Source organism: Pezoporus occidentalis, unplaced genomic scaffold, assembly GCF_034315485.1.
Source record: "Pezoporus occidentalis ecotype Australia unplaced genomic scaffold, CSIRO_AGI_Poc_V1 ctg8, whole genome shotgun sequence".
Taxonomy (NCBI): domain Eukaryota; kingdom Metazoa; phylum Chordata; class Aves; order Psittaciformes; family Psittacidae; genus Pezoporus; species Pezoporus occidentalis.
In genome coordinates this window covers 10,179,920-10,201,681 of record NW_026916158.1, presented here as the reverse complement: position 1 = coordinate 10,201,681, position 21,762 = coordinate 10,179,920, and the positions used below count along the sequence as shown (strand labels likewise).

Here is a 21,762-nt window from a genome sequence, read left to right as displayed (position 1 = left end):
CATTTTAAGTCACCTTTTTGATGTACATTCAAGAACTTAAACAAAAGTGAAGCAATGTGTGTCCAAACTATTAATTACAGCAGCAGAAGAAACTCGACAATGAAATGGTTTGTAAGCTCTGAACACTCAGGATGTGCAAGCCCATGAAATGTTAAAAGAGAAAAATTCAAATTATCAGAAAGAAATGGTGAAAATAAAGTTAATACACCTTTTATCGCGAACATTTCCCTTTCAGTCCACCATAAATTAGCCTTCCTAGTTAATGACTATATAAAAGCAAAAGGAAAATATTTAGATAATTTTTGTCAAGAGCCATGTAATAATAAAGCAAGTAATTATAATAGCATTAGGATGCTCAGGAGTGTATTTTATAGGGTCATTAATATGGTTCATGGGTAGCGGAAAGCACATGGCCTTTGGCCTCATGCCTCACAGCACACATGGGGCATGCATTAATGGCTCTGTAAAGCACACCATATTGTGTCTCACTGCTTTAATAAAGCCTTACAGATGAAATGCTAAGCCATTTTCAGTTGAGCTAGAGTATTTAGCTGAAGTTGAAAGGAAAATTCCAGTCATAGAAACAAATAATGTAATGTGTAATAAAGTATACTGATAATTAGAGATGAAAGCAAACTTTTTTTAAAAAGAAATTAATTTACCTGTATGTTTTCTGTTGAAATCAGTGAGATGATACAAATAAGTGGTTACCAAATTCATGTGATATTAGAACCTCAGTAAAGAAAATGTTAGGGATATGTTTACCTTTTCTTTTTTTTATATTATTTGGAACTATATGGCACTATGCTTTTTCTCTCTTTGTATTTTTTTACTTCTAGACTGAATGCTTAATTCTCAATTAATAAAAGAGAAAGCGAAGAATTTTTTCAGCATACCTATGGCAATGTAAGATACCTTAACTGAAATCCAGGTGGAAAGTGTTGAGAAGATGAACGAATTATAATAAATGTGAGAGAATTCATAAAATCAAACATTCAAGAGCTGGCAGAAAAATGGAGCAAAAATTTTTTTATTGCTGGGATTCTTAAATGTTTAGTGATTCTCCCAGAGAAAGACTGCTCACCTCTGTTTGATTCTACTTCATTAAAATCTTGATACAGAGAGTGAAAAATTGCTGCAGAACAATGAAAAACCCCAGTAAGATTTTTTTCTAGTTTGCTTCTTATTTTGAGCAACAATAGTGCTTACAACATATACAACACAAGAAATACTCAAACTACTTCTGCAAATACATTGGTACCTATTATTTACATTTGTTTTAAGGCAATTTTTATACTTTGCTTAAGTGATGTTAGCCAATATACATACTTTTGTCTGGCCTTTCACAGGCCTTCATTTAGCATTTTGTCAAGTAATAATAAATTCAAATTCAGTGTTCGCCAAATTAATATTTATTTAATGGTACATCAAGGGATGTAAGAAATCAGTGTATCAATGTAGCCTTCTATATATATTCTCTTCTATATATATATTCTCTTCTATATATATTCTCTTCTATATATATATTCTCTTCTATATATATTCTATATATATTCTCCATTAGAAAATAAAGCAAATTTTCTGTATTTTACTGTACTATTTTATATGTTGGCTAAGGCAGGAATTTACACATGGATCACATATTCAATAGAAGAAAAAAAATTTAGGACCCTCTTTTGCCAGTACTGCAAGTCTCCTAGATCTATTGTTCACATTACTCTTTTGAACTATTAAAATTCCTGTTACAACCCTAAAATACAGATCTTGTTCAACTGATTCAAAAATATCTTGAGGTATTATATCAAAGTATCAGAACAGTATTTGATCTAGTACCTATATATGTAAACTTATTTGCACATGAAAAAAAAAACAAACCATAAAATGAGCAATTTTATGCATTGGAAATGTGTGAAAAATGAGAGCAACATTTGCAATGGAAATCCCTGACAAGTTATCTATTTTTTTGAAAACCCCACAGCATAGAGAATTTAAGCTTGAGAAAACTTGGGGCTATTTTCATATATGTAATTAAATGCAGTGCATTGGGAATCCAGATGTATGTTAGCTACTTGTCCAGCTACTTGTACCAGAAGTATCAAAAGAATCTTGATTTGCCTTTTTTTCTAGGCATGAACCACAGCAGCTAACTCTGGAGGGAAGGGTACCTGGCCCACCAAAACTGCACACAGATCTAACCTATATGCTGAGCTGTAGTATGTTTCTTAGTGTCTTCCTGCCTTGCTTGAAAATCAGAATATTGGAAACTCAGAAGATTATTTCAGCATTGGAAAGCTCTGCAGGGAGATATAGATTGCATAAAAATCCTCATCTCTTGGCTTGTAGTTAGACAGATCCTTTCCTGGAAGTCTGGCATTCTGGCAAAGGCAGAGCAGCCTAAATTCTGTTTGCTTCTAAGTATAAAGCTGAATTTGGCTTTTCTGACAAGTCATCCACCACAAGACAACCAAAGCCTTAGGACAATGCATAATGTATAACACAGGCTATTTTGTATACCTGAAACATTTCTAACAATATGGATTACAGATTTTACACAGGGATCAGTGAAGGTGTAAAAGTAATTTGGTCAGATGTTACTTAAAGGAATGCAAAGTTAGCTACATCTAGCTAGATCGTAAAAATTACAAATAATTTAGGATAATAGAGCCAAAGACTCTGACAGTTTTTCCTGAGGCAGCAAGATGTCTGTATTTTGTCTTCAATGAGCACCTTCTCTCCTGTTTTTGCAAGTATTATCAAATTGAAGCTTATTCCGCTCTCAAAGACACATCCGCTATTTGGAAAAAATGGAATAATTTTATTGTATGATAAAATATTGATCAAGGGAGTTTATCTTAACAAAAAGTAATTTCTCTTGACAGAAATGACACAAACTGCTCTTATGGCAAAATAAATAGTTTTGAAGTTTCTTATTTGTTATTTTTCTGTTTGCCAAAAAAGAAATGACAAACATCAGAATAAACCTGTTATTTAAAATGTACCTGTACCAAGACAGAAACCTATTCAATGGCAAACAAAATGATGTTTTGTGCCCTAAAAAACAAGAGAAGCGGGTGTGTATCCACCTATTCAAGCAGGTGTATAATGTCAATTTGCTGTGCAAGAAAAAGCACAAACAGAAAATAAATGGTTCATTTTAAAATGCTCTATATATTCAGGGTTCCCATTTCATAAAGATCTTGCCTGCTGTGCACTGCAGTTGACCCTTTAAACATATCTAGTCAATAACCTATTGTTTACTGCAAGTCCATTTTGTCATTTTGATGGTACAGATTCAAGTGTGGCAATCTTCCTTTCTCTGCTTCACTGCATACATGACTGCCTTTGGCTGGTACTAGCTCACAAAAACCCCACTAAAATGTCATTAATTACAGCAGGTTTGAGATCTGAATGCTAATTCTATTAATGGAGCTTTGAAATTAGGACACTGTAAATCTAGATGATCTGTGCTTAGGCATCCTGCACATTGGGCTGACCTGTGGTTACCTACTATATTAAATAAGAATTGTTGAATACATTTTTGGAATTCTAAGTATGTGTAAATCAGACCTTGTGAAGTATACCACCAGAGGGAATAGATAACCACAGCATGCTTTCTGTCTTAACTTCTATTTATCTATCATCAAATTCATTTGGAGTGCTTCATTGCAAGAAACTGATGACCAAGGCTATGGTAGGATCAGACAAGACCTTCCAGACACTTTCTCTACTATGTAATCTCAAATTGATAAAATTTCATTTATAATCAGTTTTATATTCAATATATGTGAGACTTGTTATGAAGATGCTGAGGGTCCCTAAAAGTATTTATGAATTAATAATCTCTAGAAGTTCTTCCAATTCAAAAAACTTCAATGAATGATTTTTGACTTCGCATTTTGATGTTCTTTGCTATTAATTTCCCATCCTTAGTTTCAATGTAATGTGCTTTTACTTAGGGAATAATATATAATCTTCTGTTCATCTATCATTTTTACTCACATGCATTAAGTAATTAAGAAAAGCTCATCAGAGACCCTTTGGTGGTACAGCAAAGCTGGAATAAAATGCCATCTCCTGACCGTACCTTTAAGATTTCATAAAAAGATAATGAATGTGCTTGTCACTGGCGCTAATGATCAAATATTTTCCTAATTTTACTGGACATTAAATTCTGAACTATGAAAGAAAACGCCACAGTCTAAGCAATGTAGGAAAAAGAATCTTGCTACATTTTTCACCTCCTTCAATACCTAACTTAAACCTTCTTGTTCCAGTATTACTTTTACTGAGTAGTCACTATGCCATGAGTGGGTGATGATTACTTTTACTCAAGTGAAGAGGTGTATTTTCAGCAGGAAATATAAAGTTGCAGAATAGGAACATGACGGGTTATATATGCAAAAATACCTAAGTGACACAAGTCTCCAATTCACCACAATATCTTTATGAAATGGACTAAAAGTTTTTTTTCAATCTGAAGTGAAGAAATTTTTGAAAGAGCTATGTCTAAATTTTATATATGATTTTGAAACATATCTGAAAGATATCCTCTGTTTAATATTTTCAGTAGTATTACCGTGATGTCAAAATAAAAAGACAAGCAAGGCAGAAAATAAAAAATATTAAAAAAAAAACCAAAACCAAAAACCACCAAACCAACAAAACAAACAACACACACATAAAGCCAACAACAAAAATAAAACCCAGAATAAAACACCCCAAACTGTGTAATGGGAACAACACAATGTAAATAATTACCAAAATAAGGGTTGATCAGTTTAACAAATTAGATTAACACTGAAAAAAACCCAGACCTAATTTGAAAGCCCTGAAAAAAGCAAACCAAAAACAAAAACAAAAATAAAACAACAAAGGTATGCTCTTTTATTAAGAAAATATCAAAACAATACCTTCTAGTCAATCACAATGGAATTAGACTCCTAAAATAGGCAAGTACTTATAAATTCTTCTGAATTAGTTTTCATTCTAATATATTCTCATCTCTGTGTTCAATCCTGCAAATAGTCAACTAGATAACTTTCCATTCCACAAAACAGTTAACTAGGCTACAGTCTGGAATTACTACAGTAAAAGGAATAAGCCCACATGCATAAATTCACTCATAAAGAAAAGTTGTGCATTACTTTTTGCTTGCTGGGAATGTGCAATGTCTTCTTCAGAGAAAGATGGTCAATGGCAGAAATGCTGGGTTTAGCACAGATTACCCAGCACATACTGCAGGGCTGTACCCTTATATTCCATGTACCTCTTTAGCCAATAAGATATTGCTGGTTAGCACGTGTCTGCAGTGAAGCAGCACGTATGTTCAAACCTAATGTATTTTCCTAACAGATTCTGGCACACTGCAACAAAACATGTTAAGGCATAGTAAAATTAACCCCGCATCCCTGAGCCTCAGTTCTGGGCAGTGAGAGCCACAGAGGGAGCCTCGAGCCCTCGCCAGGCCTTGCTCAGGAGCTGCAGCTCCGCTGAGGGGAGCAGGGACTCACAGGGGCGGTGCCAGGAGGGACGGCCCCGCCCTGAGCCGGTAAAGCCCGACCCAGGGAGCGGGGAATAGGGTGGGCAAACAGGGTGTGGTATCTCAGGCAGGGCGTGGCATGTAATAGAGGAGCCGACCAGGAGAGGTGCCATGCTTGACCTCGTGCTCACCAGCAGGGAAGGGCTCGTTGGAAATGTGATGCTCCAGGGCAGCCTTGGGCGAATTTGAGATCCTCAGGAGAGTGAGAAGAGCGTGCAGCAAGCTCACTGCCCTGGACTTCAAGAGAGCAGACTTTGGCCCCTTCAGGAACCTGCTTAGTAAGGTTCCATGGGATATAGCCCTAGAGGGCAGGGGGGCCCAAGACTGTTGGTTGATATTCAAGGATCATCTACTGCAGTAGTGCAGCAGGAGGGCCAGGAGACCTCCTTGGATGGATAAGGAGCTGCTGAGCAAAATTCAGATGAAAAAAGAGGCTTATAAAAGGTGGAAGCAAGGACAGGCAGCCTGGGAAGAGTACAGGGATGTTGTCCAGGAAGCTAGGGACCAGGTTAGGAAAGCTAAGGCCCAGTTAGAATTAAACTTGGCTAGGGGTATTAAGGATAACAGGAAGGGATTCTATAGGTACACTGAGAATAAAAGACAGACTAGGGACAATGTGGGCCCTCTCCATAAGCTATCAGGAGAACTGGCTGCCCTGGATTTAGAGATGGCTGAGGTTCTGAATGACTTTTTTGCCTCAGTCTTCACTGGCAAAGGCTCTGACCAAACCACCCAGGTCTTGGAAGGCAGATGCAGGGACTGTGAGAATGAAGATCTTGGGCCCACTGTAGGAGAGGATCAGGTTCGAGACCACCTTAAGAACCTGAATGTACACAAGTCCATGGGACCTGATGAAATCCATCTGCAGGTCCTGAAGGAGCTGGTGAATGAAGTTGCGAAACCGCTGGCCATCATATTTGAGAAATCATGGCAGTCAGGTGAAGTTCCCAATGACTGGAAAAAGGGAAATATAACCCCCATTTTCAAGAAGGGGAAAATGGATGACCCGGGGAATTACAGACCAGTCAGTCTCACCTCTGTGCCTGCCAAAATCTTGGAGCAGATTCTCCTGGAAGTCATGCTAAGGCACATGAAAATCAACAAGGTGCTTGGTGACAGCCAGCATGGCTTCACTAAGGGGAAATCCTGCCTGACCAATTTGGTGACCTTCTGTGATGGGGCTACAGAACTGACGGACAGGAGCAGAGCAGTTGATGTCATCTACCTAGACTTGTGTAAAGCGTTTGACACTGTCCCACATGACATCCTTGTCTCTAAATAGGAGAGACATCAATTTGATAGGTAGACCACTTGGTGGATAAAGAACTGGCTGGATGGGTGCACGCAAAGAGTTGTTGTCAATAGCTCAACGTCCGGCTGGAGACCAGTAATGAGTGGTGTTCCTCAGGGATCAGTGTTGGGACCAATCCTGTTCAACATCTTTGTTGGTGACATAGACAGTGGGATTGAGTGTGCCCTCAGCAAGTTTGCCGATGACACCAAGCTGTGTGGTTCGGTTGATATGCTGGAGGGAAGGAATGCCATCCAGAGGGACCTCAGTATGCTTGAGAGGTGGGCTGATGCCAAGTGCAAGGTCCTTCACCTGGGTTGGAGTAATCCCAGGCACAGCTACAGGTTGGGCAGAGAAGAGATTCAGAGCAGCCCTGTCGAAAAGGACCTGGGGGTGTTGGTTGATGAGAAAATGAACATAAGCCGGCTTCAGTGTGCACTCGCAGCCCAGAAAGCCAATCGTATCCTGGGCTGCATCAAAAGGAGCGTGAGCAGCAGGTGAAAGGAGGTGATCCTGCCCCTCTGCTCTGCTCTTGTGAGACTTCACCTGGAGTACTGTGTGCAGTTCTTGTCCCTCAACATAAAAAGGACATGAAGCTGACGGAGGAAGTCCAGAGAAGGGCCACGAGGATGATCAGGGGACTGGAGCACCTCCTGTATGAAGACAGGCTGAGGAAGTTGGGGCTGTTCAGCCTGGAGAAGAGAAGGCTGTGTGGAGACCTCATAGCAGCCTTCCAGTATCTGAAGGTGGCCAAGGATGAGAAGAGGGACTCTTCACTAGGGACTGTAGTGATAGGACAAATGGTAATGGATAAAACTTAAACAGAGAAAGTTTAGATTGGATATAAGGAAGAAATTCTTTAAGTGTGGAGGCACTGGATGCGTTGCCCAGGGAAGTTGTGAATGTTCCATCCCTGGTGGTGTTCAAGGCCAGGTTGGATGGAGTCTTAGGTGACATGGTTTAGCATGCAGTGGGAGGGGGTGGGTGGTGGGTGTTGGAGCTAGATGATCTTCAGGTCTTTTCCAACCCTAAGAATTCTGTGATTTTTGTTGTGTTTTGTTTCCTTTCGCTATTTTGAGTTCAGACAATTTGCTGCAGTGACTTTACTTCAAGCATTAAAATTACAAACTGGCAAAAAATCAGGGTGGCAGAATACCTGTGCAGATGTTTTCTACTCAGTAATTCCTGTCAATATCCTCCAACTAAAGGGTGACAATATAAATAAAAGACTAAATGACAGCAATGGTTCCCATACCCTCCTCAAAAAGGAAAGTGCATATATTTAAAGAAAGCATAACCAAGACAATCTCACTTCTGGGTTTGCTTCTATTTTGGCATAAATTACGGTTTTACAATTACAGAATGTCTGCCTTCCCAATGCAGACATTATTCAGAATGTTAAATGGAAAATCCAAAATAGACATAATTTTTCCTTTTTTCTTTATAACTTCGTTTTAACCCAGACACTTGGAATGACAATTTACTGTTTCTGTAGGAAAAAAAAAAAAAAAAAAAAAAAAGAGAAATGTAAAGGAGTGCTTCATATAGAGATTCCTATGAATCATTCTTCCATCCCCCTGTTCAGTTTGCGAGCTGCATTAAAAATGTTTCTTTCAGTTCTATTAAAGTCCTGTGGTTAAATGATAATCAAGAGGAAGAAGTATAAATTTATAAAATGAAGAAATGGGTAGCCAGTTAGTATAAACCAGCTCTCTCCTTTCTCGCCACTCCTGAGTGCTGACCCAAAGCATTCTCCTTTTCTAAATAAACCTTTCATATGAGAGAACACAGAAAACAGTACTGACAGTATTAAATCTATCATTATCTTTTCTGGATGTTAAATAGACTCCTTTTATAATCCTTTAACATTTCTTGTATGAAATAAAAAGCTCCTGCTTTTTACCAGATGGATATATGTTAAAAAAAATCTGAAGTCTGAAATCACTTGAGTTCAAAATCTAAACTTGTCTTCATATCTGTCCTTTCCTAAAAACAAGCCATAAAAGTGTATTTGCACTTACTCCTATGCAGTTCTTCAAGGGTATTAGTTTACTTGCATAATATTCCTCACCAGATGAGATTGCTTGCATAAGACTTGCATTTAAAAGGAATATAAATAAGATATACAGTCTGTTTCCAGTGGCTTCTCATTCAGTAGTCCCCAATTTTCAAGGGCAAACAGTTCTCTCTTCCATCTATCTATATGTAAGAAAAGTTTCTAACATATTTTCATTATCAGACTTTTTCCAAAGACGGAATTGGGCCATGGGTCTAACTGGGTTTTTGTTTGTTTTTTGAACACGCTTGCTTGTATTTCTTTAATTTTTGTCATTGTTTTGTCTTTTCCAAAGGGATTTCACTTTTAAGTGACGTCCACGATTTTATTTTGAAGCAAATCTTGCAACTCTGTAAAATGCAGATCCTTGAGCAGGATCTGCCTGTAAGACACAGGATGTTTCAACTCAGAATAAACAAAAAATAATCTGAATTGCACCAAAAGCTGTCTACTGTGGACTTAATAGTACTGTAACGAATCTAGTATCACAGCATATCCTCCCTTTCCATCCCTAGTGGTCTGGAAGAAAATGCTGCTCTAAACATTCATTTGGCTGGCTTCCTTCTTAAGAAACGTCACAGTGCAAATCTTGGTGAAACAACAGCAGAACACGTAGGACTCACAGAGATCATCTTTGTTAAGATGTATATCCACAAAGACTGGTACAAGACTGGTACAAGAAACTCAGATCAATAAAGGTCATATGAAAGTGAGAAGATAGATCTTATTTGCTCCCTGTGTCTTCTCATGTGAAAAGAAATCCCTGTATTCTCCCTGTAGAGCCAGGCATTTTAGATAGCAGTTAAGTGAGATCTAGATCTGTTCCACAGGCAATGGACAGTGAAGCTTGAACCTCTCACCTTATGGGATATGATCAGATAAGGGAAGCTGAGAATTTGTCAACTATGTATTTGTAAACCATACCTTATTTCATGTGATTGCAAAGGACAACATTCTGCTGTACAATAACAAACGAGTTTCAGAATAGCAAAAGTTGGTGTCTACTCTGATTATGCAAAAGTTCTACTCTGAGACCATGAAACAAAGAAAGGCAGAAAAAATGAAAACTATGCAGTGAATGCTCCATCCCTGGTGGTGTTCAAGGCCAGGTTGGATGGAGTCTTGTGTGACATGGTTTAGTGTGAGGTGTCCCTGCCCATGGCAGGGGGGTTGGAACTAGATGATCTTAAGGTCCTTTCCAACCCTAACTATTCTGTGATTCAATGATTCTGTGATTACTAGTGTGTTTCTGTGCTACCTATTCCGCACATCATTTCTTATTTAATACATGGCAGATAAGCATTGTACCAGATATAAAATACATAAACAACTTCTACATATAGTTAACAGGTGCAGTTATTTTACTAAGAAAACCCTGCAAGCCTGCTACGGGGTTATTTTAGTTAGCTTGAAAGTAATTTCAAGTATTCATACCAATCACTGAATTCTACAATGAATTTTAGAGGTTTTACTGTAATAGGTCTCACTTGAAAGAAAATTATCTCTCTGCCTCTTGAGGCTCTGTAAAGTCCACAGAGTCCAAAGAACCACAAAAACACAAACACAAATGAAATCCTCCTAATCTCAGTAAGATGTTAGCAGTAGGTTGTCTCAAGAACCAGTACTAAATTACAAGTGCAAAAGCCATTATCATCAACAAAGGTGAATTATTTTTCATCTTTCAAGCAACTAGCCCTTTCAAACACTGAAAATACAAATGATTTAGGAATGAGAATAAATAATTTACAAAAATAAACAGTGCTTTCAGATAACAGATACTTTATTACTGGATGGAATACCCTACTGGCATATAATAGAGACAAATGTTTGAAATATCAGACATGAGAGCACAGTGTAAAACTAAAATGTTGATTAGAGGCACAGATTACAGATTATTAACTGCTGTAATAATACGTGCCTAGGACTTGAAGTCACTATACAAATTGGAACAGAGGAGGAGAGAGAAACACATACAAAATATCAGAATTTCCTTGCTTAAGGTAGTACATCACAGATGAAACCTCCAACTTGATACGAAGGAGATAAATCCAGCAAGAAACAGTTATGATGTGTCTGGAAATGATTCAGTCCCTTGTAAAACACAAGCACAGCAGATTAAGTTTCAAAATCTAAAATAAAAATCCACTTCCTTCCCCCCAAACTAAAGTGCATTCAGTCAAATTTTTAACAAAAATCTAGCAGTTGGAAGAATATTACTCAGATAAGCAAACCAGAACTGATGATTTGGCAATTGTGCTAACTGAATTCAAACCACAAAGGAACAGAACAATGATGAAAAAAATTGATCACATGAAAGAAAACTAGAGTAAACAAGAGCAGCAGACACATCTAATGCCTATGAATAGAAAACAAAGTTAACTGGTCTTCAGAACCATCGCTGCTGTGAATAACACCTGGCCTATCACACCACTTCAGAAGTTACAGGGAATACCCCTATACCGATGTAAATTTTCTGAAGTTACTCTACTGACCTCCATAATTTTCCAAAATTGAACTCCTGCTTTCAGAAGTCTTGCAACATTTCAAGAATATACAGAAGAAACAACAATCGTATTGTCTCAAGAGCTGGTGAACATGTAACACAAACGTGACTCCATTGAACAAACAGCAAAATATAAATTTTTGCTAATACAAGCTACAAGAGGGATACCACACAAGTTTACCAAGAGCATAAGCATGCCCTATTCACTGTATTTGAAACAACCAAAAATAACTCTATTCGCTCCCTAATTTGGCCTAGAAAAGAAATACTGGAGGTATTTGAATTATACTCAAAACACTTTTCAAAAACACAATGAAGCACCAACAAAATAGGTGCAAAGTACACCTCTTATTAAATAATTTATTAAGACCCTTAGCTTTTCAAAATATGAAAAAATCATGGTAATCAAAACTTCCAACAGAAAACAATTTTATCTATCACTTTACATTTCTTAGAAAAACAACCTCAATTACCTGTCTACAAAAACAAACAAACAAACAAACAAACAAAAACAACCCAAAGAACCCCACCAGGGTTTTACAGGAAAAAAAAAAACCCAGGGAACTCTTCTGTCTGAACAGCTCAGCCATGGGAACATCTGTTTCATTCCCTTAAAAGCATGTCAGCGGATTCTTCCAGATGATACTTGCAGTGTCTTCATATCATCCCCAGAACACAAGCCTTTTGTTTTACAAAGAATTTTTTTTTTAATACATTCTCACATATAACATGAATCAGACAGCAGGGATTAATTGAAAGCTGAAAGTTTCTTACCAAGTACCCCAAGGCGATAGTTGACTGTGATGACTATCACATTCCCATAACTTGCTAGAACACTGCCATCATATAAGTTTCCAGTGCCTTCCATGTAGGACCCTCCATGAATATACACCATCACAGGCTTAGGTCCCCCACTGTCCCGAATGTCTGGAAAAAATATTAGGACACATTTTATCTCAGGAAAGTACTAAAGAAGATACATGCAATATTTAAATTTTTTAGTGAGGTTATTTTTCTTGAAGTGTTTCTCAAGCAACATCTTTTACATAAGGAAATGGGCAGGTGGGCGTGTTTGGTTTTTTTTTGTGGCTTGCTTGTAACTGAAGTTCATATTTTTAAAACACTTGTTGGCCTCAGAAAAGCAGAAAGGAATTGAAAATGGTAATGTTTTCTCATACGCAATAGGACTGTGGTCTGATTCTGTTCCTGCTGAATTTGACGTAAAACATCTACTAACATTAGTGTGTGCTCATTTAGTCAAAGTCTTAACACTTCTGAAAGCTTAGTCCATCTTTCTGTTTACTTAGCTAAAGGCAATTCACCATATTAAGGTAAACAATATTTCTGCTCATAACATTCTTCCAGTATAGAAGCAATCAAGTAATTCATAAAAGCGCTGTATAAACAGCTGTCTTTTGATAGATGTGAAGTCTAAGTTCTCAAAAGGTACCTGGAAGCTGTTTAATATTAGATCTCAAATGGATATTATTTTTAACCTGGGTAGCCTGAAGTTTATAGGGTGCGTTGGTCCTTCTTATTTTACTAAATTGTGGAAAGGACTGCATATTTGGAAAAATAGCTGCCTACATTCAAACAAATTGCAAAGTTCTCAAAAGTGGCTCTGAATAGAGGTAACAATTTTAAATCTCAGAAGCTCTGCCATTCTCTTAGACAAAATTAGATATTGACATACTGGTTTGAGTTTATTTTTAATTAGGACATTGACTTGGATATCCCGTCTCCCACATAGTTCTATTTGCAAATTGATGCATCTACTCAGAAAAATATGTGGAATACCTGAACACCTCTGCTCCTTGTGAGGAAACCTGTTTTTAAGTACCAATTCAAAGCAACAGTTAGTGGTGGGATAATATATATATTTTTTAAAGATTTTTTTTAAAGTCTTTTAAAGAAAGTCTTTTAAAGAAATCAGCTAAGGTGTAAATTTAAACTTTTACATCTGGATTAAATTGTATTTTGATCTCATGTACAGATGTCTGAGTCTTTGCCACTGGCCAAGTCATAATATTCCTTAATAGTCCCTAAAAATCAAGAAAGACAATAACAAGAGAGCATATGAAAACTTCCCAATGAGGAAATGTACAAGAATATTCTGATTTCAAAATGTTTTTTTGTCATTATAACAGTATTCAAGTGACTTCCCTGACTACTCACTTCACCACCTGAAGAAACCTCAGGTGTACTGTTTACTCCTTTGATTTTGAGGAATCTTAGTTAAGAAGCTTTCAAGTAAGCTCTCTCTGAAGTAGTCTGAATTATTTCTGAAGCACTGTAAAGACTGGTAGGTGAGGAGAGTTGCATGAAAAACCCTGCTTTTTTAATTTGCTGAAAAAGATCAGTACAGATGTGTCTGTTTATAGAAAGCCAGTTGTTATTGTTAAATGCAACAATGTAACATATGGTTATGTTATATAACATATAACACATATATGTTATATATACTACGTTATATTCTTGATTTTAATTTGAAGAAATGCCAGAACAGTCAAGATTAGAAATTGGATCTTCCATACTGGAAGTACTAGAACAATCATTTATTCAAGACCAGAAGGACAATGAAAGCTTGTGCATGAAATTGCTTGTATTGCTTTCCTCACTCAAGCATATAGTAAGGGCTTTCCAACATGCAATTTTCAGAGTGTAAAGCTATGGAGATAATTTACCTTCACTGTACACAGAACAGAATTATGAGCTCCTGAGGTTTAAAATCTACACCAAGGAAGAAGTCTTTTCAAATTCGTATACTGTTTTCAGTACACGGTTTGTTCATAGTCTATGATGCTCTTTTTTTTGGATACAAACATGGATGCGATAATAAATTATTAATCTGAAATCACTGTGTGACTGTTCCCAGCAGAAATTGTACACAGTTAATTGTATGCTTGGTGGTAGCACAGGGGGAGACTGTCTCAGAATTCCTCTTTAATTAAAATTACATAGAATTACAGAGCACCAACTGCGAACAGTAATGAAACATTGGTAGTACTGGCCTGTTTCTCTGGAAAATAATATTGGAATATTTAGAAAAGAATGGGCATCCTTCCTCTGAGAAAGGAAGCACATATTCATGAGTGAGACCTATGGCATCATTCTCTGAGTAAATTCTGTCTGTATTATTGTTTTGGTATTTCCTACTACTAATATTCTTGTACAGGGTGCAGAAAGATAAGACTGATTTTCATCTCTGCCTATGTGCCACATCAGAGATCATTGCTGCAACCTATAGCTAGGAATATTTGAAAGGTGTGAACATTTAGCTGGGAGAAAACTGCTTAACTGCAGATGTAGTTAACTAGTGGATATTATTAAACAATAAGATCAAAGGAAGAAAGAAAAAAAAATCAGACCACAATCAAGAATTTATTTCTACCTGAGAGTAAATGTTCTCCCATCAAAACTATCATCCTTTAAAATGGAGAAAGTATTAAGATAGTATTCTTGGAGAATATTAGGAGGAAAAATTTTGTGAGGAGAAATTCTGTATTTGTACAAAAGTGCAAGAAAGATGCACTTTTCAAAAGTGTTTATTGGAGTTAAGTGTCCAACTCATCAAAGAAAATAATTGAGTTTTGGGACTTGGATACTTTTCAAATGCTGACTGTAAATGATTTGATACATCTTTCTTTTTTTTTTTTCCCTGCAGGCTGGTATGAGTCCTTTGCATGCATGTGCTGGAATGGTCTCAGTAAACTGTAGCTACACATTCTCGTGCAGATTAATAGTTATTCCTGGATGCAGATTAATAGTTACTTGTGGAAGTAGTTCATTCTGAACCTGAAGAATTGAGGTGCAAATGTGGTATTTCTGCCAATGTAGATTTATATACTGATTTTAGTTGTGTACTGTACTTTTTGTTGGATTTTATGAAGTGTTGCTTTAATTAAAAAGCAAATATTTTCAAAGACACATGCAGTAATAGTCCTGTTCAAAATCCTTCTCAAATACAACTCTTCTGTTTTCATTCACACACAACATCGGTTATGAGTGCTGTGATTTGTTCAGTTTTAAATTGTTAGCTTATAAAACATCTAAACAGGTCTTACTGTATAGCACAGAATGGTCTTGTTTATGACATGTACACGAACTTTCTCATTACAGTTTCAATCCTCTCCTCTGTTCTGCACCTTTCTAATGTTTGTTGCATCTACTTTTTATGTCTAGCTTTAATTATGTTACAGGCAATTTAGGAATAGGGCTGTCTTATTCTGTGTTTGTAACATCACACAACAGGGAACTGGGTCTGACTGTGAATACCAGTCACAATTATCATCAATAACAAAACATAATTACAGCTTCAGTCATTTGAAGTTGATGTGAATTGGTCACATGACCTAGCAAGTATAATTTGCAGGGAACAACCAAAACAGGAAAGGAAGAAAGCCTACCTGGAAACAACTAGTTAGTTAAGCACCTGGAAACAACTACTTAGTTAAGCACCTGTGTCACAAGCATCGTTTTGCTAATTGTTATAAAGAATCATAACACCTTGACATAGCGCATTAAGTAAACCTTGGGGTTTGAATATGAAACAGCACAAGAACGTGGAAAACTTTTAGACTGGTTAATGTAAAACCTATGTACTCGTTATGCAGAATATGGCTATGTGTGTAGCTTTTCCATAAGCTTGTGTCCTAAAATATTTAAGTACACCATGGTACCAATCAGTGCAACTCTTAATGATTTAAAAGCCTTTTAACAGTATTTGACCTTTCAGGTCAAATCTGTCAGATGCCTCATAGACACCCTGCTATTTTAATAAGCTAGTGCACCTAACAGTGCTAATATGCAGACATCCATTAATGCCATGTTTTTAACATGTGATATAAAACTAAATGTCCTGACACTATTAAAGTAACTATTGAACTTCTGATAGGAGTGTCAGCAAGGTTCTAGACACATTTAATTTTAAAATATAGTCTGCAGCCACCTCATTTCAGAAAACAGAATTATCTCGCTTGATTTTGTATCTGTCAAACCAATGGATCATTTTGTGCATTCTCAAACACTTAACTATCTCTACCTAAAAAAATTATTTGGGATCCTGATGGAGGACGCTATGAATGTATATTATAACATTAAAAAAGGCCTATGCTTTTACAGAAAAGAATCTGGATCATACTCTCATTAGAGTAGGACCTCAAAAGCCAGGTAGGTGTCATTTTAAATTATTAAAGATGATGGCTAGAAATGCAAAAGCTGACAGACTTTTCACTGTACAAGCAATGCTTGGCAGTGCTAAGATGTAATGGAGCCCCAAAGCAGTGCTTAAATTAAAGGTCTTTCAGAATTTTTATTATGCACATTTCCAAGTATTAATAACATCACCACAAAAACTCAACATAATCTGACCTGAGGTTCTCAGTGTAAAGTGAAAATATAATTAGCAAAATTTAATATTCAAGTTACATTGGAATCTGTGTTTGGGAGTTGGCATCACAGAACTAAGATGAATGGGTGACAGAAATCACATATATGTCTATGTGTATCAGTCAGCAAGTTCACCTAAAGTGGTAAGATCTGTGGTATTCCAGCCTGGCTGGAACTCATTAAAGGCTGTAATTAAGGCTCGAGCATGTGGTTGCTTTGTGAAGTAGACAAATGTGTTCTGCTGTTTACTGATCTCTCAAGTCCGAAAACGAACTAATGCCAGACGCAGATTTTTTTTTTTCTCTCTTTCCTTAATACCATGACAGTTGAAAGCAGACGAAATGCCAAACTTAGCAACCTAGTCTGTTTTAATACTAATGGAGCAATAGGGGTTTTTGGAGAAAATCCTCAATTCTGAAATGTGCTCTTTTGCGCCAATGATGCTACAGTCTATTAAGCATAAGAAGGGATTTGCAGATGCATTCTGCATCATTAGCAATTTAAAATTTGAGTGGATTTTTGTTTGTTTTGATTTAAAACATGCTCTAGACCAAAACCTTCCTTCCATCAAAGTCCAATAGCCCATACAAGACAGAGCATCAGACTAAATGATTAGAATCATCACAGTTACAGCCTGTGAACAAACAGCAACATCTGTTCCTAATCCGTCTCCTTTTTCACAGAGATTGGAATGGGGAAGGAAAGGGTAGAAACATTTAGCAATTACAGTATAGACCCCACTTCTGAGGCATGTATTCTCAGTTCCCTGCTTTACTATGGACACAGTGTCTGCATTCCTCAAACTCAGCATCTGTATTCCTCATTTCTAAAAATTGAATACAGCATTCCTCTATCGCAGACAGATACTGTGAAACTGAATACATTAAAAACAGAGATGCCTAAAGAACATTTGGGACTAAATAAGGATTTAATATTGACAGATTTATGTGCTAGGTAAGTTCTATATGACAGAAGGGTGGCTGAGAAGAATTCATCTGTGAGCAATCCTTCACAATATTTCATACATCACTAACTACCTAGAAGTCCAGTTCTGATCCCTGAGAACACAGGCTGATTAATGATTTCTGTTGCTGTATTTTAAGTCACACTAAGTACTTTAGCATATGGGAACTAAGAGTGCGTAAAGAGTCACTGTTTTTTTGTGTTTGTTTTTTTTTTTTTGCTATAATTTGCTATAGCAAATTAAATCAAATTAAATTATTACCTTACAAAAATTAAGACTGAGATATTAGGATTAAAATAGTCTACTTTTTTAAACTAAGCCTTGTTTCTAGACTGGGGAAGGTATCGTTTATTTAACTGCTCAGCAACTTAAAGTTAAAACTTGCATCTACACTACATACTGCTTACCTGCGTATCAGCAAATAGGCATATCCAGCACTGTTATGAAGAGGGAAAGCCCCAGTGCTCACTGGTTGCAGATGCTTTTGGTACTCTTTTTTTTTGTGCTTGCTTAATATTTAGTTCTATACTTATTGAAAAACAGGTAAGCAATTTCAAGTGTAGATGTGAAAGGGTTAAATTGAAATCAGCATTCATCTAGACTGGGGGAAAATACATTTATATAATTTCTGATTTATCACAAATTTCCCACTCACAAAATTTTAAAACACCTTCATTTTTTAAGCAGCAAATTTGCAGATCATTAGCTGGTAATGTGCACCACTGCCTTTGGGTCTTTTGAAAACAAAAATGAAAAATGATCTAATTAAGCCTGGTCTACTGGTTGCAGTACATACCAGAGATCCAAGTTTGATTACTGATACCAGTGCTTGTGCTGGCAAGGTTTGGACTACAATAGTGTGGTAGTGACATGTAGCAGCAGATGGGAGTAGGATTATTGAATGCTGTTTTAAAATTAAATCTTCTCATCAAACTCTGATGTTTGAGTGATGCAATACAGAATACTTTCCAGACATTTGATCCAAGAAGCTGGTATTAAAGATCTTTCTTTAGGAAAGGTACAATACAAGAAATGGACATGGGAGCTTCAAATTTCTTAATACATAGAACGTCCTGAGCATTTTAAGAATCAATGGACACTGTTTATGTAGCATGGATTCTATGGTTGTCTGACAGATTTGTTTTTCACCGTGTATCACCCAGTCTCCCTAATATTCCAACTTTATAATTCATTCGGTTTGGCATTTGTGTTGTTTTTTTTTTGTCCCAGTTATTCATTTGTAGATTTTTACATTGAATAAACACTACCATAGTGCAAAATGTATTTGAAGGATTTGATTGACATTTTAGCATAAATCTAGACAGCTAAGATGGCTTTTTGCTTTGCCTTTCTCTTTCCTGCTACTTATACCCAACTCCATGACTTAAATTTGTGAACTCTTCAGTTCTGCATATGCAACAAGTGCTAGAGCTTCAATGCAGAATAGCAGGTTCACAAAATGGAGGTCACCTCATACTGCTCCTCCACCGAGGGACAGAGAAATGCAGGGCCTCAGTTGTTTTTCTACCAACCGAGCAGACATCCTAGCAGCATTCAGTGTCTACTGATCATAAAAATTTAAATTTGCCCCACCTCTCTATGACTCTCAAAGTGATAGAAGTCTAATAATTACTGCCTGCATTCTTCTGCTGGCATGGAAAGAACAAACCTGTCACTTGTATTCCAGAGAAAATTAATCCCAGTACTATCAATTACAGAGATTTATTAGTGTTGTAAATGTTTCTTCCCCTCTAGTTTGACTGCTGTGCTCTTAGAGCTCTTTCTCTCTCTCCAACTGTCAATGTGGGAGACAGGTTTTCCCTGACATGGACACTTGTTCTCCAAAGACTGAGATCCCTACTCTCATCTGATTCTACTTACTAAACTGATTGCTGATAGCAAGCACTCACTGCTGAATTTTAGCAAAATTAGTAGTCTCTCTCAAGTGAGGGTCTAAACAGAGGACTCAACAAATATAAAGCCATTAGCATCTGTCTTGGCAATTATACAGCAGTTTAGAAGAGCCATTAAGGTCCACTGGATGAATAACCCAGGTTTCAAATGGTTTCTTAAAACATATTGTTAAAACAAGGCAGAGTAACTTCCCCAGTGCCTAATTCACTGTCACAAGTCTTGGAGAATATGCAAGAATGTTCCTTGCAATATTTTGCCTTGAACTAATGTATATCTAGTTCCTTCATATATTCTAATATTTGTATATTCTAATTCCTTTATTGCTATTGTTATTTTCCCTTCAGTGTCTGTCCTATTAAACTGTCTTTATCTCAACTCGAGTTTCACTTCCCCTCTGCCCCTGCCCAATTCTCTCCCCATCTCACTGGGAGTGGGGAGAAATAGTGAGCAAGGGGCTCTGTGATGTTTAGCTTCCTGTTGAGTTAAACCACAACACATGAGAGCTTTCAAAGGAGATTTTCAGTCTCTGTTCAGTTATTGGGTAAGAAGTTAAATGCTCATATTTGCCTTCCTTCATCTTTTGTGATAAGATTGCATGTTTCTGTTTGAGTAAAACATTTAATGTTCTGTGATGAAAAATTTCTGAATTGAAAGCCTTGTAGTACAAGTTAGGCTTAATCTTAATATCTGGCAAAAAAAAAACAAACAAACCAGATATTAACAGAGAACCAACCAACAACTCTACCAGTCTCATATGAGAATTTGTTTTACTTGTTGACCATAAAATATACAAAGTGTGTGTTTAAGATTCAGAACTTTGAAGCACATCTACATGAAGGGATGATACTGCTCAGAAGAAAGAGCCTCTTGTTACCATCTTCATAGCCCTGAAAAAATATCAAATCTGCATAAATTATTTGATTAATAGACATAATTCATAACCGGAATAATATGCTTGACATTTCAAACTTCCAATTTTACTTGTTTTCTAAGGGTCAGCACAAGCAGACAGGCATCTTTATACGCTTGTAAAAACAGAAGGCATCAAATTCCTTTAGATGACCTTCAGTTTAGCTCTGCTGAATTTTCTGGCACTGCACAGAACCTCATCAATTGCAAATATTGTCTGCCATTCTAGGGCTACTGCTCTTTTACAGGGAGGTGGGGTAATTTTGCATTTGTTTGTTCATGGCAATGTAAGTGAAAAGGTTTTGTATTTGGGGAAATTCAGTTGCTTAAGAGACACTTTCTAAGAATTTTCTGTATTTTCCTTTAATAAACACAACATTTTCTATGTTTATCAAACTCATGTCAGTGAAAAAAGAAACATCTTCGTACTTGGTGAAATACATAGGGTTAGAAAACATGCAAAAAGGTGTACAGAGAAACTTTAAAAGAGTGTTAGTTTAAATACTATGGACAAAATTCAGTCAAAAGGTGGGATGCAACATATTAAGAGTCCATTTCAAGAAAACAAAAAAACCTCCTCTTTAAATATTGTTACTGTTTTGTATCAAAATGTAGAACTTAACAACATTCTTTCTTTAAAAAATAAAAAATATATATATGTATAACAACAAGCAAGAAGACAAAACACATCAAAAATGGGAATAAAAAAAAAAAACTCTTCAAAAGAAGACAAGAAGTCAAAAAAAGAGGGGAGAAAAAAGATTTTCAGGGATCCTTGTCATGCAAATCATTTTGGCGGCAAAAAAATACCTTCATCTTCAGCACCGTCATTATCACCTAAATCATCTGTCTGTTTCTTTGTAAGGGGACCTAGGATTGAGAACGGAGAAAATGGAGGAAAAAAGACAATTCAAGAATATACAAGACTGAGGAAAAAAACAGTGAATATTAAATTCCCATGGATGTTTCAAGAAAAACATTTGCAGGGATGGAAATATTAGTTTCCAACAACCAAATTTTCATTATGTTTTTCAAACATTACAGCAAAACCTTCCCTAGGGGGTATGGCTATTAGAAACATCTAGCACAAGAACCAAAGAGTGCCCAGTGCTTTATTGTTTTTAAATGAAGAATCAAAGCTTGTTTACTAAAAGCATACCCACCATAAACTATATTTATCCACTTAATTTAATTGTTT

General features: G+C 36.5%; 1 protein-coding gene across 9 annotated transcripts in view; it reads right to left on the bottom strand.

Moving 5' to 3' along the window:
* NLGN1 (neuroligin 1) overlaps positions 1 to 21,762 on the bottom strand; it is a 479,997-nt gene that overhangs the window by 204,476 nt on the left and 253,759 nt on the right. For 6 of the 9 annotated variants that reach the window (XM_062603181.1, XM_062603180.1, XM_062603182.1 and 3 more), the window contains 2 exons: positions 21,375 to 21,434; positions 12,164 to 12,316 (listed from right to left, as the gene is read on the bottom strand). In XM_062603181.1, coding sequence (XP_062459165.1) covers positions 12,164 to 12,316; positions 21,375 to 21,434 — 213 coding nt within the window. The remainder of the gene's footprint in view (positions 1 to 12,163; positions 12,317 to 21,374; positions 21,435 to 21,762) is intronic. The other 3 variants (XM_062603184.1, XM_062603187.1, XM_062603186.1) reach the window with 1 other exon arrangement.